The sequence below is a fragment of the Copadichromis virginalis genome, linkage group LG1, assembly GCF_057382275.1.
Source record: "Copadichromis virginalis isolate Kocher_CV1m ecotype Utaka linkage group LG1, C_Virginalis_male_GT1.1, whole genome shotgun sequence".
In the NCBI taxonomy this organism is placed as follows: Eukaryota; Metazoa; Chordata; class Actinopteri; order Cichliformes; family Cichlidae; genus Copadichromis; species Copadichromis virginalis.
In genome coordinates, this window is record NC_140618.1 from 15,386,993 (window position 1) to 15,406,474 (window position 19,482).

Consider the following 19,482-nt stretch of genomic DNA (forward strand, 5'->3'; position numbering starts at 1 on the left):
TTTTATTAGAAGTGTTACAAAGGCTAATATGGGAAGCTTTCACTTGTCTACTCCTTCCCCGTCTCTAACCCATCTTCGTCTCATCTCTTATCTAGTGAAGGAAAAGCCTTATCTTATTCCCACTTTTATATCTACTCTTCTCTGTATCTGAATGACAATGAAGGACTGAGATTTTTTTTCCTTCTCTTTAATCTCTGTATCCAGCATTTTGCACATGTGCTCACTCACAGATTGTGAGTTGACCTTGGGGTGAAATGATAGTCCGACAGCTAATCAATTTTTAATAGCAGCCACGATTCCCCACAGGCCACAAACTGTGTTCGTCTATGTCATGAGTAAGCACGTGGAAGCGCATTTCCGTGGGCCTTTGCATGTCTTTGCACCTATCTGAGTGTCCGGGCTTTTGTATCTAGGTGAGTGAGTCTGTTATGGGAATCCAGTACAGTATCCACTTTGTTCCACCTACTAGCTGAAATATTAATGCTGTCAGTATTGGCAAGCCTGAAGAACGCGAGACTCAGACACACACACACACAAACCCACACAGTTAGCATGGGTGTATAACACTCTCGAGGCTATATAATTTAAATTGATGTGTCTTAAATTTGATGATAGACAAGAGAGCCAGTCAGGTAATTCCTTTCCTCAGTAAGAAACGTTCATTTTTACTCCTGACGGATCAATTTTTTATAAGAAATGCTTGACACACAGCATATTAGATGAATGTTCTCCTCATGCCTGTGCAGGTTTTTTCCCCAGGAAACACAATTTCACAATTTCATCAAAAAACATGATGCCGGGTTTGGCAAAGGATACTTTTAAAGAGTCCTTTTTTCCTGGTTCAGTGAAGCTTACAAGCAGTAATATGACCATTAGAAAGCATATGTATCAGCTGCTATGAATAGTGACTGTCACCCAAGAGCGGTATCGTCCTTCAGATTTTCATAATGTTTGTAAATATGCAAGTGATTTCTAGTTTAACTTTGTCCCTAGTCAAATATTAAAATAATTAATTAAAATAATCTAACATTGGTATCATATTAAAATGCACATAAGATAATATTGTAAATAATACAACAGCAGTAACGAAATCATTGAAACTCCAGCACAGTAGCTTGTGTTTAATGCACTGTAACAGCAGAAGGTGGAAAGAATAATAAGACAATGAATTAGTAAGCAGCAACCTGCAATCACATTGTGGCTACTACTGCTATGCTAAATGACAGAGCAGTGCTTTTTGATCCTGTTGTTAAGCTATGGCTCAGTCAGAGTCAGATAAACTTAATTTATCCCCAAGGGGCAAATTCCAAAAATTGCTACATTTTATGTAGAAAGAGAAATTTTGGAGAAGTTAAAAGCGTGTTGTAATTCCTCTGTGGCCCATAAGCTAAATAAAGCAGTAAATGTTCTTTAGGTACCTGCACCACAGGCACCTAAAGAAAATCCAGAAGTGCCTAAAGGTGAACATAGAAGTCTTATGTGATTCCACAACATTAAATTGCTTCATTATTTCACAGTTTCTGGTACAGCAGAGCTCATTTATGTATATATCAAACCTCAGGGTTGTAATATCTCGGCAGTACATCCAAAAGAGAACAGCTAACATGAATGTTCTGAGTCTGCGAGCCGAGGTGAAATGAATAAATTAGTTCAGATTAGAATTGATTGAAGCCTGAACTTTCTGTTCCTATATTGTACTTGTATCGCTCTCTTTGTACATGTGTTTGCACAAATGTCTGTTTCTGCAGTCTTAGGGAACCAATTAGAGCTCAGTCTCGGTCTCTTATTGATTTTCCGGCCAATAGCGATGAAGCTCTGCTGTAAGGGGGCTATCGAGCAATGGTCTCTAAGCTCAGGGTTAGTTGTTTAATTCCTTTCCTTAAATTGGCTCAAAGACTTAATTGTGGTATTTAAAGTGGAGGATCAGGAAGACCTGTGAAGGCCAGTTTTCAGAAATATGTCCTCTTCTTTCTTTTCTCTGTAAATGTGAATCAAACATAAACTCTGACACGTTCGAAAGATGTTCAACCATTTAAGAATTTCTGTTTCAGGATAAAAAAAGAGCAAAGTTTTTTTTTCAAATAAAGAGACACCGAAGACAGTAGATGGTTTTCCGTCTTGCAAAAGGGAATAACAGACAGAGCAGGATAAAGAGAATATTTAAGGTGAAAAAAGAAGAGAGGAAGTGAGGGTTGCTTCCAAAGAGGGAGATGGACAGAGTTTGAGAGCACCGTGACAGCCGCGTTAGTGTCTGGAGAGTCATTAGTGACCCATTTCTCTCTCAGGCTACATCTTTCTTTCTCTCCCTTCTTTTTCATTAAACAGAGCAAAGAGCCCATTAGCTTTGTGTTCCTCCTGCAAATCTCATATTGGCTGCGCCACATTTATTGATTCACCAGAGCGAGTAGTCCAAGGATCCTCTGAGATTATTGTGGGTGTGGGTTTTTATAAAACATGCAGACAAATGATTTCACTACAGATCTCATCTCAGATTAAATGCCTTAAACTGAGTGCTGAGCCCAAATGTTTCTGAAAAACAAAGCTGGTGATTAAAAGTTGAACTACACTGTATGTAGTGGTACAAAGGGACCTTAATTATTGTGGTATATTTTTTATATTTTACTTAGAAATAGTTTCCCTCTTGATGTTCACCATCATTACTGCAGAGCTTTTTATTGTTGGTATAAAAGGTAAGTGAGGTTAATGGCCCTTGGTGGGTCTTGCGATTTCATTTAATCTTTTGAAAAACATATAGGAACATCATTTTGGCCCCACTTATACCTCAGTCTCACACACATACACACATACATGAACACCTTCCACACTCTTGGACATGAGGAGGAAATGGGCTCTTAGGGGGGAAGACTTTATGAGTTACGCCTTGTAAAGCATGCGTTGGTGAAATCCTTCCCCCTAGGCTCTTACTCATGTGATGGGCTCTTTTATTGGGGTCAGGAGAGGGCTTAGTACTGAAGCTAAGACTGTGTGGGAGAGATTGAGCTTGTGTGTGTTGTAGGTATAGATGTTTATTTATTTATTTGATTTGATTTTTTTGGCACAAACATTAACCCAACTTTAAGGCTCAGTATGTTCAGTTTTCTTAAGGTCATCAAACGTTACACATTTATTGCATTTGGTATCTCGCTTCATTTCACGCCCTCACCTATAGACAGGCTTTAAGGTTTAACCACATGTGCTATTAACTTCATATGAGAAAGCTGGTAACAGCCACACTCTTTGATCGACACTCACAAAATTGGTTGAACCAACTCTTAAAAGGTCTGTGGTCATTTGGTGATGCAACCGAGAGAAAGCCTGGCAGCGTGCTTTTATTTTTAATAAATCGGGGTGGGTTTGTTCAGTCTAACATGACTTTGTTCTGATTACTTTTAGCTCTTTCACCCTTGGCTAAAAGTTATTATTTAAAAAAATGATAGCAGCAGAAATAACCTCCCTTGGCAGAAAATTTACTTTATATAGGTAAGGTTGATATTATCTCACAGCACAGAAATGTAATGGATGACAATTTTCACTTGAAATTTTTTAATTTTTTGAAATTTTCACAGCCAGGGACCCCTACTTAGCGTGCTAACACACTTATTAGACCACCTGGCAGAAAATTACAATTTTTATATGAAACAAAGCCATGGCATGATGAAGGTTTCGTGCTTTTCAGCATGCTTTTATTAACTCTAACGGTTGCTGTCACGCTACACACACAGCTGCAGCTTTTCAGCTCGTAGCTGAGCACTCCACTACCAACAACACCATGACAGGGTCCAGTTCACAGTTTAAACCCGGCGATTGCGGCATGACACCGGCATGATTGCGGATGCCGCTCAGGTGCGTCCGCTCGCCTGCAGTGGCACTGCAGACCACGCCCCGCCACATATTTTTAGAAATCTGTTAAAAATTATATTATTTGTTAGGCAAATAACAAACTGAAAACAAACCTAACTAACCTCTTTGTCTAGAATTCCTTCTTAAGGTTCAGTGTCTTACCTAAATATACGTTGACATGCAGACTGGAGTGGCCAGGGAATCTATCCATCCTGCTTCTGATTGGTAAACAACCTGTTCTACCTCCTGAGCCACAGCTGCCCAACTAAAGACCTTGTGCATACTGCTGGGGTTACCATTATAGTAAAAAAATATATTTATATATATATATATATATATATATATAGTTTGGTAATTACCAACACTGTTAATTTAGAGAACCTGTGGCATGAACCTGGTAGTCGTTTAAGCACCGCACATAAATGCATTGTTGACTTTACTTGTAGTAAGCTAATACTCAGCAGGATTTGGAGTTTTGGGGATTACTGTGTGATGGGTAATCCCATGGTTACGTTTAACTGAAAGCACACTTCAGGCGATGATTCATCTGTGCTAACAAGCACAAACAGACAAATGATTTCTCTCCTGCTCTCTCTCCCTCACAGGAGCCACATCTTTTTCATGTGTCCGGCACCTTTGTGCCTCGTAGATATAAAATATGACAGGGTATGACACACATAAAAACAGAGTTCACTGAATTTTTTTTTCTTACTAAGTGCCTCAGTGCAATATGAAGTACTGAAAGCTTAGCACACTTTGTAACTATTATCATAATATAATTGATATTGTCCTGCAAATTCTCAGCTTATGACATCAGGTGTTGAAATACTCACACTCTGCCCCATTGCATGTAATTCATGTGTTATATTTGTATTACCTTGATGTACAGCTGAAAGTCTGCACTTTAACCATCTCCTGTTTGTTTGATATAAAATCCACTGTGTTGGTGTAAAGAGGCAAATAACAAAAAGACACAAAAACAAAAAAGTTTCATTGTTCAAAAGGACGTAACTATACCTGTTATATTGCACGGGGGGTGAAGTTAGATGCTTAATCCTGTTTCAGTGTTTGAATCCAGTTCTTGACTTAACCAGTAGCTGCTTCTCAGATTCTGCCTGTCATTAGCTGATCTGATGTTTGCTACATCTGTCATGCCGTTTGCCATAAACCGTCACGGTGTCCAAGGTTTTTGGAAATTTCTGATACTGTGACTTTGTCTATTAACACTATTAACATGTTGTGAAGAGAATGACTGCAAATGAACAAAATGTAACATCCATCCATTTTCTTCTGCTTATCTGGGGCCGGGTCGTGGGGGCAGCAGCCTAAGCAGAGAAGCCCAGACCTTTCTCTCCCCAGCCACCTCCTCCAGCTTGTCCAGGGGAACACCAAGGTGTTCCCAGGTCAGCCGAGAGATATAATGTCTCCAGCGGGTCTGCCCCGGGGCCCTTCTCCCGGAGGGACATTCCCAGAACACCTCACCCAGGAGGCGCCCAGGAGGCATCCTTGTCAGATGCCCAAACCACCTGAACTGGCTCCTTTTGATGTAATCGCTACCTCATCGTGGTGGAGGGGTTTGTGTGTCCCAGAGATTCCAGTGGCTATGTTGTCCGGGGGCTTCTGCTCCCTGGTAGGGTGTCCCATTGCAAATTGGTCCTGGGTGAGGGACCCCTATGAGCAGAACACCAAGCGAACAGTTCACCCTGCCCAAAGTAGGGTTACCGGGGCCCCGCCCTGGAGCCAGGCCCAGGGGAGGGTGCCCGAAAATGAGCGTCTAGTGGCCGGGCCCAAAAAAGGGACATAGGCCCATCCTCCTGCAGGCCCACCACCCACACGTGGCGCAGTGGGGGTCGGGTGCATTGTGTGCCAGGCGGCAGCCAGGAGTGGAGGCTCCGGCGGACCAATCACTGGCTACCAAGGATATCAAAATGTAACATTCACACTAATATAACTGATTATATCTAAACTAAATAGTTCTCATTTTTCACACTTACATTTTAAGGTACAGGAAGAATTCCAGGCAGCTTGTACTACCAGTTCAATGAAAGGCATCTGACATTGACCGAGACATAAATTCTGTATCAAAGCAACAGAGACACAAAACATCTGTGATATTTGAATAGATATAAGACATTAAGGATGGCACACACTTCCCACACAGTTCATCCAATGTCACAGTGAAAATATCAAATGCATTTAATAATCAGGTTGGCTCCTATCACCCGCTGAGACAGTTGGTGTGGTTAACACTGAGTCATAAGAGCACCTGACACCCAGTGCCAATCATCCGCTTCAACCGAGTCTCTCTCCCGATTGTCAAAGGAGAAGTGCGATGTAAATCTTCAGGATAATCCTGTACTGCATCGCAGGGAGGAAGATTTAGTGACAGACATGAAAAGAGGAAGACAGACGGGCTGAATCAGAGAGCGATATAGTCAGCGAGACATCAAACAAGAAAGAGAGACAAAGACAAATTCACAAAGATGAGGAATGGAAGGAGAAGATGAGCAACAATAAACTGCTGGGAAGTATTTCAAACTTGAAAACACCTTTTACCGACAGAGACCAGGGCTGTTTATATGTTAAAATGTTCTGGAGCTCAGTCAGATTCGATGACGCTGCGTTTTGCAGCCGCTGATATCACAGAAAACAACAACAGCTGCCAGGCGGCAAATTGCGGCTGCTAACAGTTTGTGACAGGAGTGGGAGGAAAGGACGAAGGAGAGGAGGAGTGAAAGCTAAAATAGAATTCCTGCAATTCAGGCTTTTGATGTGTGGCAGTGAAGTGGAAGTAGAGAAGAGGTGTGAACAGAGAGAAAAAAGGAAGGGATTTAGGATAGAAGGAGAAAGAGATAGCGAAAGAGTGACAGGTAAAGGAGGGGAAGGGATGAGGGAGGTAAAAGTACTTAGAGGGAGTAAAGTGATGAGAGGGAGAGAGAGCATGTTACGACTTGTATAAGCGCAGAACTAAAAAGCGATATTTTTGTGACTCTGGTTTTGTGGCGCTATGTCGTTTGTAGCTAACATGAAGATGTCTTCCAGCAACTCTACTTCACAGTAATACATACAAGGTCTGCTCATGGCTTTGACACAGGCAGATTTCTTTAGCGGGGAAAAAGTGTTCATGCTTTAAAAGTGAAATAGAAATGGGTGGTTGGCATGAGGAGAACCCGAAACTCAACAGAAGCTTGTCAGACTGCTTCATGTTTCATGACAAGTGATCTCAGACACTAAACTATCTCAGAAAGTGTGACTGTATCAATGTACTTTCACACTGCTGTTTGTCTGAGTGCCCTGCTGACTTTCTTGTTTTTGTTGGATCAAAAGAAATCCACCCCTGCAGAAAAATTGCAAACAAACAAGCTGATTCCCAAACGCACGGTGGGAATCAAGCTTTGACTGATAATCCTGCATTTACCTTTCTAAAAAACAACCTCTGTTTTCGCTTATTGTCTTACCCTCAGGTGAAAGTGATGGTGAGAGTTTGCCCGGTGTCTCAGTCTGATGCAGCCGAGTCCAGTTCCTTTCTCAAAGTGGATCCCAGGAAGAAACAAATCACCATCATGGACCCATCAGCAAATCAGACGCAAAGTGCTGCCTCTCAGAAAAGGGCCGGAGCCAATCAGGTCCCACCAAAGATGTTCACTTTTGATGCAGCGTTCCCTCCTGATGCATCACAGGTCAGAGACATTTTATGTGACAAAGTCTGGTAAAATGACTATAAATAAAAACAAAATTATGAACTTCACGCTCTTCTTAAATTTTGTTAAGAACTGGATACCATGCTGGTAGATAAAATGTGCGGTTGCAATGCAAACAAACACTGTTGTTAGTAACAGACTAATAAAATACAGAAATTTCTTTTCAAAAACTGAGTTATGAGCTTCTTGGACAGGCTCTACCATAGCTGCTATTTTATTTGTCACATCTTTGCATTAAAATGCTCTAAAAAGCAACAGTTTCACAAACAGTGCAGGCAGAGTGGAGTGGATGAAGACAAGTATCGGGTGATTTGTGACAGAATGACAATAGCAGGAGTGAAAGGGAAGCTTTCCAAGACGGCACTGACACCCGCTATGATGTATGGTTTGGAGACGGTGGCAGTAACAAACTGACAGGAGTCAGAACTCACTAAGATGGATGAGATTAAAAATGAGGAGGCACAGCTCAGATGCTTTGGAGAAGAAGTTAGAGAGTCAGGCAGAAGAGGGATAGTGGATATTTTGGAAAAAGGATGTTAAAGATGGAGCTGCCAAGCAGGAGGAAAAGAGAAAGACCAAAAAGGTGACATGGATGTAGAGAAGGAGGTCATGCAGAGTTGGTTGGTGTGACAGAGGAGGATGCTAAGCATAAGGTAGGACTGAGACACATGATCTGAAAGAAGTCTTTGACTTGCACATTACCTTTACTTTTGAGCCACAGAGGTCGCTGCTTGGTCGGTATGTGCATTTGCATGAATCTAGGCGAGATGTGTTCCCCTGGATAAGCCAGTGAGATAAGCTTCAAAGAAAATGCTGATTCTTTAAGACATTTATAGAACCAGAACACAGTAATACTGACAATTACAGGGAAGTTGCCCGTCATCTCCTCCACACCAACAGTCAGATGTTTAAAAAATCAAAACAAAACAGCAGAATCCTAGCTCCAGCGCGAGTTTGAATAATGTTTGTCTAAAATTGAATGTATTTCTGATTTACTTGACCCTGTTTATTCCTCTGTCTTCCTGTGTTAGGCGGAAGTGTGTGCAGGAACAGTTGCTGAGGTCATTCAGTCGGTAGTGAACGGAGCAGATGGCTGTGTCTTCTGCTTTGGACACTCTAAACTGGGTAAAATTCTCACACACGCACACACACACACACAAAAACTACAAAATCAGAGCTTGGCTCGTGAGTCTTCTTTAGTGAGTGTGACCATCGGTGTGTCGGCTCTTCACTTGGCCGTCGCTCCACTAGCCCTCATCTATCAGAGAGAGAAAGAAGAGGATTAGTGTCTGCTGAAGCTGAAAGCATTCTCGGTCTGCTCTGTCTGTGTTTCTGTCCTTTTCTCCCTCTAATCCTTCTGAAGCTGGTTGTCAGAGAAGTTCTCTTAAAAAGGGTCAAGGCCCCTCACTGCATAGTGCAACATGTCTGATCCCAGACATACACTGAGACAAACAAAGACCCACCACAAACACGCAGACACACACACGAATAAGGCTTCATCGACTGTGGGTCAGCCGCTGCTGTGTTTGTCCTTGTAAACACAAGCAGCATTTCCCCTTCTCAGTTTGTGAGCCTTCAGCTTGAGTTTCTAAGTCTCCTTGAACTGCAGAGCATGACAACAGCAGAGATGTGACACTTCGACTGGCGCTGCAGTGCAAAGATCAACATGTAAATCGCTGTTTGGTTGCTGTGAAGCAAAATCTTGCCAAATCTGAAGAAAAAGTCAGCTCAACTCAAACCACAGTCAGTCAGCAAGATTATGTAAACACTACCCAGCTGAATTTCATAAAACTTGGTGAGGATGTGGAGAATGGGCAAACGATCGCTTTCTTTAAAATGGCAAAATACAGCAAATATTTCGATAACTTTTAATTTGTCTTTTTTTTTCTATTGATGGTGGTTGATTGGTTCCCTTGCTGCAAATATGGCGTGAACAGTGTTGTCAATGTCTTTATATGGACCACAGGAACTACTTAATGGAAGCTAGTAGGAATTCAATTAAGAAAATAAAGTTGGAGAGACTTTAAAAAATCAAGTGTATATACAAATTTGATGAAGCGTCATCATGATCTAAAGGTTGTGACTCAGATGATGAGCTGCTGACTTCCTGTTTTCTTCTTAAACACATGACAGAGTAGGTCTGACTATACAAGATGTCATTGCAAAACAAATATATTCAACACTCTACTTCTTCATATTTTACCACTTTTTGTTTATGGTGAATGTAAGAATGGTCACTATACGGACATCTTTGAGCAGTCCATCACAACTCCCGGTGGCCCAATATCCTATCTAATGAAATAGCATTAAAAATAGATCATGCACATAAAAAATGTGAAAACCACCACTAGGGTTTACACAGTCAGCACAGAATGATAGCAGAAATAGGATCCAGGACAGATCAATCAAACAGATGCACATGTAATCGTCACACTCCCAGGACAGAAACAACATGGTGCACAGTGCACATACGACAGCTTGTCTAGATCCACGTTTGTCATTTTAACATGAATACATATTTTCATTCAGCTGTCAAATATTGACATGCAAAATACAGACTGCCTCGTGATTTATGATGCTTGTGATTCATCCTGTGTAATATGGCTAAGACTGAAGCTAATATCCTGCTGCCGGCGTTTGATTATGTTAATAACACTGCAAACTCTTTTATTTGATTGAAATCAATTTCTCAATCAGTTTTACTGCTATATTAATGCCGTGACCTCACTCGTATATGTTCAAACGGCTGCTGCTGTAGCAGCAGATGAGTTAATTCTTTGTGATCCAGCTCACCTAAGGCCATGGATTTTAATGAGACTGCATTATAATGGCATTACCTTTTTACTAATTAAAATGGGGAAAGTAACACAACGAGCATTTACCTTCGGCTCTGTGGCCCTTGGCTGTAGACACATGTGGGGATTCTGGCACAGACCAGCTACTACACACTCATGCACATTTTTGCAGTGAGCAAAAGGGAATTCATTAAAAAGGAAAAATTAAATAAAAGTCTAAATGATCCTGAACAAATGGATGAACTTCAGGAATTGAATCCTCTTGCTTTGAGTCATGTGTGATGGATTTTGTTATCGTTATTAGAGTAGTGTCCGTCCTTAGTAATGATGAATGCGCGTGTCTGCATAAGCTCGTGTGTGGATGTCTTTGAACTCCTGAAACAGCTCTGCCATGTTCCCTCACACATATTCACTTTCTCTCTGATAGCAAAGGTATATTAACCCGATGAGACCAATTCACAGAAATATGCATAAACTGCACATACGTGGATACAAACGCATTATGATAAGTCAGTGGAGTAGGCAGCTATATGAGCACAATTTGCAGTTTTCAGTAGTCAGAACAGAAGGACGCATTATAGAGCCACATATAAACTCCCACAGATGTGTGTTTTAATGTGTTCTTTGTCACTTGCACACAGGCTTTAAAGGCAAAAAAGAGAAAGGGTGGTTGTTCAAGTGCTCTGTGGTTATGTTAGTGGTACTACACAGAGCCGTTATGAGTCAGGGAATCCATCTGATCTGCTAAATGAAAAGAAATCAACTGGTAAATCTGATAAATCAAAGTAAATGACCCACTGTTGCTTTAAAAGAGCTCTTTAACATAGCAGGTGGCAACATTTTATATAATCTTTAACATGTGTTTAAAAGCTTTCTTTATGTTTTATCTGGAAAACTGAGCATTGTGAATTATAAATACTACTACAACAGCACCAGCTTTCGGATACTTAATACAACTCTCTTTGTTGTATTTTTTATCACATTTTTGGGACAAGTCATCATTTTTGACAGTAGCTCCAGGAAACACTGAGTGCAGAACAATGTAAAATTACATTGTAGATGACAACTTCCCCTCCGTCCTTTCTCGGAACAAATCAGACACATTTCTCTGCGCTGCATCACAGGAGTCAGGCTTTTGATGTCGTCTGTCTTTCGTGCAAGTGTTCCCATCGGTGTGATTGTTAGGTGTGACATATGGCTTTGTTTAGGTGTGTGTTTGATCTCCAACTTCTGACAGCCGGAGCAGGTGTGGGAAAGGGATAATCATCATCTTGTGACTGAAAGGGACAGACACGTGCATTTCACACACACATCTATTCACACTTATTTCTGTTGATGTTCTTTTTGATAGATCTTCAGCTTATTTCCCGTTCACCATTGTCTTTCTGGCTTTCTCATTCAGGTAAATCTTACACGATGATCGGCCGCGATGACTCTCTTCAGACTCTGGGTATAATCCCCTGTGCCATTTCCTGGTTGTTTAAGCTCATCAACGAGCGAAAAGAGAAAACTGGTGCACGCTTCTCCGTCCGCGTCTCTGCAGTTGAGGTCAGTGATCGCAATGAAACCTTAATTTGAAACATTCCCTGCAGAAAAAAACGAGTGCAAATCCTGATGCAGACATTTGACAAATCAGGGCACTGATAGTCTCTAAAAAGCACTGGCAGTAGCTGTCAACTATCTTTAGTATCTGTCTTCTCTCAGTGAAGTAAAATTTTAATTTAAGATTCTTCTGGCCAGATTTAATCCTAGACAGATGTTAAGAAAACTGAGAAAATAAAATGAGGAAGCTACTGTTGTTGAAATAATCTGTGCTTTTGTGCAGGTTTGGGGAAAAGAGGAGAACCTTAAAGACTTGTTATCTGAAGTGGCTACAGGCAGCTTACAGGATGGGCAGTCACCTGGGGTCTACCTGTGTGAGGACCCCATTTGTGGCATGCAGGTACACATGCACAAACACACAATTAAAAACATCACGGCTTACCTTGGAACTGGTTCATGTCACTTGTACCTGTGGGTTTAAACCTTACAGATTCAGACTCTGTATAAATGTGTTTTCACATCAAACAGCTCTCTGCAGTCTTGGCTTGCATGTGAACCCACAGACACTCGTTTTGGAGATGATCTAGTATCATTTACATTAAGCTCAATAACCACAACTGATAAATGAACATAAAAATAGTTTTATATGGATACATTTGAATATGGGCGATGTTATTGATGATGGGGCTCTTGAGTCCATCTGGCAGTACTGTGGATGTGCATCAAATGAAAAAAAGGGACTTTGATCATTCAGCATCCTGTTTTTATCCAACAATGCCAAAATGAGGTATTTTTAAAGAGATGATTCAGAAACAGTCGGATGATTCATTCACCTGATTGTGAAAACGATGCCAAGAGAAAAACACTTGACACAAACAAAACTGGAAAAATAACCAGAACTCTCAAAAGGCTCATTGTCTATTCAAACTTTTGTTTTTTTAAGTGACTTTTCAAAATTACATGCAGCTAAACAAACACCTTTAATAACCAAGATTCAGAAAACAAAAGACGGCTTATGTGAATAAAATTCTAATGAACATCACTATTATTAACACCCTTTGCAGGTATCTGCACAGCAGTAGTCTCAGTAACGTGTCAATGTAAAAAGAACACCAAAAACAAATGAGCGACAATGGGTTAGCAGCCGTATATGTGTGTGTTCAGTCATACTGTATGTTTATAGGATTAGAGGCTCTGATACAAACACATCTGTGTAATCCTTAACTAATCTGACATAATCTCATCAGTAATGATATCCTGCAGTACCACACACACACACACACACTCTCACTTCCCTCCTCTCTCTCTATTACTCACGTCTGCTTCCCTCTATTTCTCACATACCTGCAGACAAATTAGAAATGATTTATTAAAAATATGCCAATCAGTCTTCCGCCACGCTGAATCCTCACAGTACACAATATTATCAGCGTTTAAACACTTCTCCCTCGGTAAACCAAATCCCTCAAGCTAAGGTGAAGTAGTGTCTTTCGGCATGTCTGACTGCCTGTCCTCTGGCTACTCACGGTTGCTTCCTTATCACGTCTATAAAAGTGCAATATTGTTATGCTTTTTTTTCTTCCCCAAACTCTTCCAGCTGCAGAACCAGTCTGAGCTCCGCGCTCCAACACCAGAAAAGGCAGCCTGGTTCCTGGATGCAGCCATAGCAGCTCGCCATAGTAGCCAACGCTCCAACACCACTGAAGAAGAGCACAGGAATTCACATATGCTCTTTACATTACACATATATCAGTATCGCATGGAAAAGACGGGAAAAGGAGGAAGTAAGCAGTGCATGCTTAAACCCTGATGTTTCAAACTGTTATTACTGGTGCAACAATTAAATGTCTCAATAGCAACATTTAACGATTACTTCTACTGCGCTCACCTTTGCAGGAAAATAGTTGTTGTTTGTTGTGACTATGATAATCACAGTAGGATAAAAGCAGACAGAAACATATTGTTTGCTATGAATAAATTGTGGAACACTGGAGACCAAAGTAAGGAGTGAACAATGAAGGACAGATCAATATGCAGATCGATCTAAATGCTTCCTATTATGGTTGCTACAAATAAACTGCAGCAACAGAGATGCACATGCACCTTTTACTGAACGCACAATCCCTTAATATATTAATCAAAGTCATTTCCAACAGTTATTTTTGGTCTTTATAACAAATCACATAGCATATGAGTGGTTTTATTTATGCCTGAGAGATGTTTGACCAAATTATGTCTGATTATGGCCATTTATGTTACACACAAGTGTGTGTATGAAATAAACTGTAATGTGTGTGCATCTGTGTATGTATGAGAGAAATGTGAATGCTTAAGAATGATAACTGTAATGACATTTGTTACACTTGCATGTTTCTTTCAATCAAACACATTTAATATTAGAGAACAATAACCTAAGTAAATGCAAAAATACAGTTTTAAAATGATGATTTAATTTATTAAGGGGAAACGTTACCCAGACCTACCTGGTCCTGTGTGAAAAGGTGATTATCCCCTAAACCTTTAAACCTTCATTTAATTATTTTGAGCCGCTCAGATCGAGATTTGCAGTGTTTCAAATTACTGTCCTGCTGCATAACCCTGCATCAGTTTTTGGCCTGCATGAGCTTCAGGGTTGTCCTGTAGACAGCAGAATTTATTTAGGTGTTGTTCTGTGTTATTTTGTGACCTTCTGGTTGGGTTATCAATTCAATCTTGGAGTAATTTTAGTAGGTCAGCCACCTCAGTGAAAGTTCACCACTGTTCCAAGTTTCCTCCATTTGTGGATAATAGCTCTCACTATGGTTCACTGAAGTCCCAGAGCCGTAAGAATGCCTTTTTAACCCTTTCCAGACTGATAGATGTTAGTGACTTAGTTTCTCGTCTGTTCTTGAATTTCTTTAAATTGTAGCATCATGTGTTGATTTTGTAGCCTTTTTTCATGTAACCTTTTCATGTTCTTCATATTCTGTAATTGCTTAATTCAACAGAAAGTAATCTGGCCAGAGTGTGGCTAAGAAACTGAGCTCAGCTTTTCCAAAAATGCGGTTAATCATCATTAATTCATGATTTAACAAGGGGGCAATTACTTTATATACTTACTAACTTTAAATAGGGCCAGGTAGGTCTGCATAGTTTTTCTTCTACTTTATAAATTAAATAATCCTTCAAAAACTACATTTTGCATTTATTTGGGTTATCTTTGTCAAATATTAAGATTTGTTTGATGTTAGGAAACGTTTATCTTCATATTATTACTGTCACTGTTAATATAGATTTCTTACAGATGCAGTATACTGTATTAACAACTCTAAGTTGTCCTTCAATCTTGAGCCATCTTTTCTCGTCTGCTAGTGTCAGGAGGTCGCAGTCGCCTCCACCTGCTGGACCTGGGCAGCTGTGATGTTAAAGTACTCGGAGGAGGAGGAGGTGGGAAAAGCAGGGAGAACTCTTCACCCAGCTCGGCTCCTCTGTGCCTTTCGCTGTCTGCACTCGGCAATGTGATTCTGGCCCTGGTCAATGGAAGCAAACACATCCCATATAAGTACGTTCGTGTGGGTGGGTGTGTTTGTGTTTATGGGTGGGTGTGGGTGAGTGGGAGTATGACTAATTAATGCATAAATTTAAGAGGAGAATAAAGATAAATTCAGAAACTGGTGAACTAAACTGTTGAGAAGAGTGAACGGTAGGCTGAGGTGGAAAGCAGGATCTTGATGTGAGAGGTAAAAAGGAAAGGATAGTAGCAGATTTCATAAGTTGCTTCAGGTTTGGGGGATTTACTGTCATAAACAACAGCAGCTGGTGTTACATATTCATCACATTCATTTTGTTGGTTAACTGACTGCCAATGACAGCAAAGGAGAGAGGAAAAGGCAAAGATGATAGAGCCAGTAACTCTAGCCAGAAGAAATTGTTTGAAAATAAAAATACTTGAACCAGGGGAAAAGAAATCATAACAGCTAAAGTGATGCATAGTCCTGCTCTGGCAGTAAGAATACGGGATGTGAAACTGTAAATGCCCTCCTTTTTTCTAATTTCTCTCTGCTTCCCTTCTGCTCTTCCACTCTGCTCAAGGCTGTGTAGCATTTACATTGCAAAACAACCTGCTACTTAGCATTGAAGCTCTAAGCACAGCTTTGCTGACTCTGATTTGGCATTGGTGACTCAGACACTTTTGGAGTGTGATGGGATTTGACTGGTTTTTAACAATCCATGCTGTGTTACTGACACATTTTTATAAATCCAGGAAGTAAGAGTTTTTTTGATTGAACTAAGACTGTTGAAGTTGGGCTTGTGGAGGATATATATTAAAAATATAATGAAGGTATTTATTTATAAGGTAAAATAATGGTGTCTTGTGCATAAACTGTATATAAAGGACGAACACAGACATTGTGACGTCACTAATTAGTTAGAGAGTTAAAACCTTGAGCTGAGGGTTTTCACCCTCGTCCGATTGACCCTTTGAAAGTGGACGTGACGAGCAAACACACTCATAAGGTAGTCAGTAACACTGGATTTTTTGGAGACCACTTTACAAAATAAAGTGAAAATCATGTTAGATGTCTGAGAAAGTCCCAAATAAGGTCCCAGACAAAGGAACCAAAGGACCATTTACAGACTAAGATAAGATAAGATAACCTTTATTAGTCCCACACGTGGGAAATTTGTTTTGTCACAGCAGGAAGTGGACAGTGCAAAAGTTATGAGGCAAAAATTAGAATACAATAAGAATAAATACAGTACACAACTGTACAGAATAGAATAAAATAAAATACTATATACAGTAGAATAAAATAAAATAAATATACAATAAGATAAAAATAGAATACAAATACAAATACTATATACAACTGAGTAAAAATACAACGATGACAGAAAGGATTATTGCATATGTATGGACTAAAGGAATTCCCACCTGATTGCCCTCAGGCACTTCTCCAGAATCTTCAGATCCAGAAGCTACATCCATCTTTTCTATACAGTCTATAGTCCTGTTGTGTCAGGTACCAGGATGTTGGCAGTGGTCCCTGTAGAGTTGTTCCAGCTGGCACCACCTTCTGATGCTTGATCAGACTGGGATCTACGGCACACTCTGTCACTTTCCATCTGCTGATCCTGAACCGTTTCAGTGGCGTGGTTAGGTGCATTGCCCTGCTAATGGAGGCTGCTACCAAATCCCAAGGTCCACCAGAAGAACATAATTTACTTCACCTCTCTCTAGTTTTAATGTTGTGACTGATGAGTGTATTTCACCCCAGAGGTGGGACCAAGTCATTGTTTTGCAAGTCTCAAGTAAGTCTCAAGTCTTTATCCTCAAGTCTCAAGTCAAGTCTCAAGTAATGTCAGGCAAGTCAGAGTCGAGTCTCAAGTCACTGGTGTAAAAGTCAGAGTCAAGTCACAAGTCTGAAATTTTGAATTTCAAGTCCTTTCGAGTCTTTAAAAAAAACAAAACGAAAAAGCATGTTGCAGTTATGCTAAATGTAAATATTAGACCATGTAATTTTTAAATCTGTGTTTTTCTCAACACATGACAAAATAGTGAACTTAGAAAGTATACACAAATTGTGAAATTGCACCTCTTTAAAATGCAGCTCAATTAAACTTAGCTCCTGGAATAATTTTCACCGACAGTTCTGAGATAAGCTGCATGTTATTCTTGGATGCGGTTGTAGGACTGGCTTTAAAATCGCATGACAAAAATATCATACATATTAAAAAAAACTGTATCACCAACGTAGCCTGGACACCATTTGCTAGTTAGATGAAGTCAGCTATCTCATCGTAGCATATTTATATGCATATTTATAATCATACGGTTCTTGGAGTGAGTGCATACACTCATGAAGTTTAGTAACTTCAGGTCACTGCAACAAGCCCAGGTACAGTTTACCGCCGGATGGGTGCAGGACCTTGAAATGCACCGTGTAGAACGAAAGACCATCGTACGTATCATAAGTTTACCAGTCTCACAAATCGTCGTCATAAATACACATTCGTTAACCGTTTATTAATAGGACCTTTAAGCTCAACGGTAATTAATTAGTAGTGGAAATAATTTCTGGTAGCATCACAGAAATGTAGCAGTGACAATAATATTGTATGCTGTAATCGTACTGGACAATTAGTGATACAAAAAAACTGTTTTATCCTGTGAATAAAAGTATATGTTTTTGTCAATGTACCATAATAACAGAAGCGAAACGCAATATTGTGTCAGGACAATTCACTATTTATGCACAATAAACAAAGGAGCATAGCGCGACAATTTCTGTTCAGCACCAGACTTGCTTGTAACCTATATCACCAATTATGTTATGAAAATGACGCATTAACTACAACAGCAGACTGACCTTTGTGGAAATGCTTGGAGCAGACTAACCTGTGAGCTGGAGTGTTCTGGGACGTTATATTTGGTCTTTGAATGGCTGCAATCCAGGCCATCCGTCGCGTCTTTGTTACTTCGGAAACACGGCTTGAACAATTTCTCTTCAACGACGTAATCCGATAACAACCGATCTCTTTACCCGTCGGCTTCCCGTGGCTGTCATGCGACCGGCTATTGCAGTTAATAATACAACGGCTTCTTGACATTTTTGTGTTTCTTTTTATCGCTGTGTGACTGGTTTCAATTGAAAGCCTGCGTGCGCTAGTACCTCTTGCCACGAGTTCCCAGAATCCTTTGCGGTTCTACCCGTGAATGACGTCACATTTTCAATCTATATAATATGCATGTTAAATTTTATATTTGGGGTGAAATATCAAGTCTTTTCAAGTAAACCGGTTCAAGTCCAATTCAAGTCCCAGGTCATTGGTGTAAAAGTCCAAGTCAAGTCACAAGTCTTAGAACATTTTTTCAAGTCAAGTCTAAAGTCATAAAATTAATGACTCGAGTCTGACTCGAGTCCAAGTCATGTGACTCGAGTCCACACCTCTGTTTCACCCACAACCAAACTGATTGATCAGCTGAATTTCCTATCACCTTTCTCATCCCTAGAAACCAAAGCAATCATATAGCAGGCTGTTTCCTTTGAGGGGAAAATATTCGACTCAAACGAAACACGCTTAAAGTCCAGCTGCTCATTTTCTTTCATCACAGTTGCTGAGCCTGTCTTGCAATGCTTCACTGCTTCCAGGATAGGGTCCCATCCTGTTTTTATAATCCCAGTCCTGTTCCAGTACTGTTGCTAGGTAACCAGTGAATCTACCATTTATCAGTACACTTTTGGACTTTGTAGCTTCCCAGTTCACAAAAAGAGTCAGACTGTTCAACCAGCACTGCTTTCTGTAAGAATCCAAGCGTCTCGGCACGATTCAGCAGTCAACATGCTTGAAAGACCCATGTTTCAGTCACAATATGCTCTTGCAAAGACCCTTAACACATTTACTAAACATTCCCTTTCCTCATCGTGGATGCTGCACAACTTCTTGTCCAAAAAATGTTTTCTCTTTCCCACTCATGTCTTTCTGTCAATCAAGACACTCAAAGGGCAGTTTTTTCCTCTTCTCGCCAAAATCTCTTTGACACTAGAACTCTAGATTTTCTCAGTTTATTAGTTTAGTTAAGTAGAAATTTGTGAGCAAAGCTGTACCACAGTGCTGCTTAT

The 19,482-nt window shown here is 40.3% G+C and overlaps 1 protein-coding gene across 2 annotated transcripts in view; it reads left to right on the forward strand.

Moving 5' to 3' along the window:
• The window catches only part of kif26ba (kinesin family member 26Ba), a 100,127-nt gene that overhangs the window by 58,734 nt on the left and 21,911 nt on the right, over nt 1–19,482 (forward strand). For both annotated transcript variants that reach the window (XM_085452201.1, XM_085452209.1), the window contains exons 6-11: nt 7,305–7,520; nt 8,573–8,666; nt 11,739–11,884; nt 12,162–12,278; nt 13,476–13,662; nt 15,230–15,419. In XM_085452201.1, the coding sequence (XP_085308327.1) occupies nt 7,305–7,520; nt 8,573–8,666; nt 11,739–11,884; nt 12,162–12,278; nt 13,476–13,662; nt 15,230–15,419 (950 nt within the window). The remainder of the gene's footprint in view (nt 1–7,304; nt 7,521–8,572; nt 8,667–11,738; nt 11,885–12,161; nt 12,279–13,475; nt 13,663–15,229; nt 15,420–19,482) is intronic.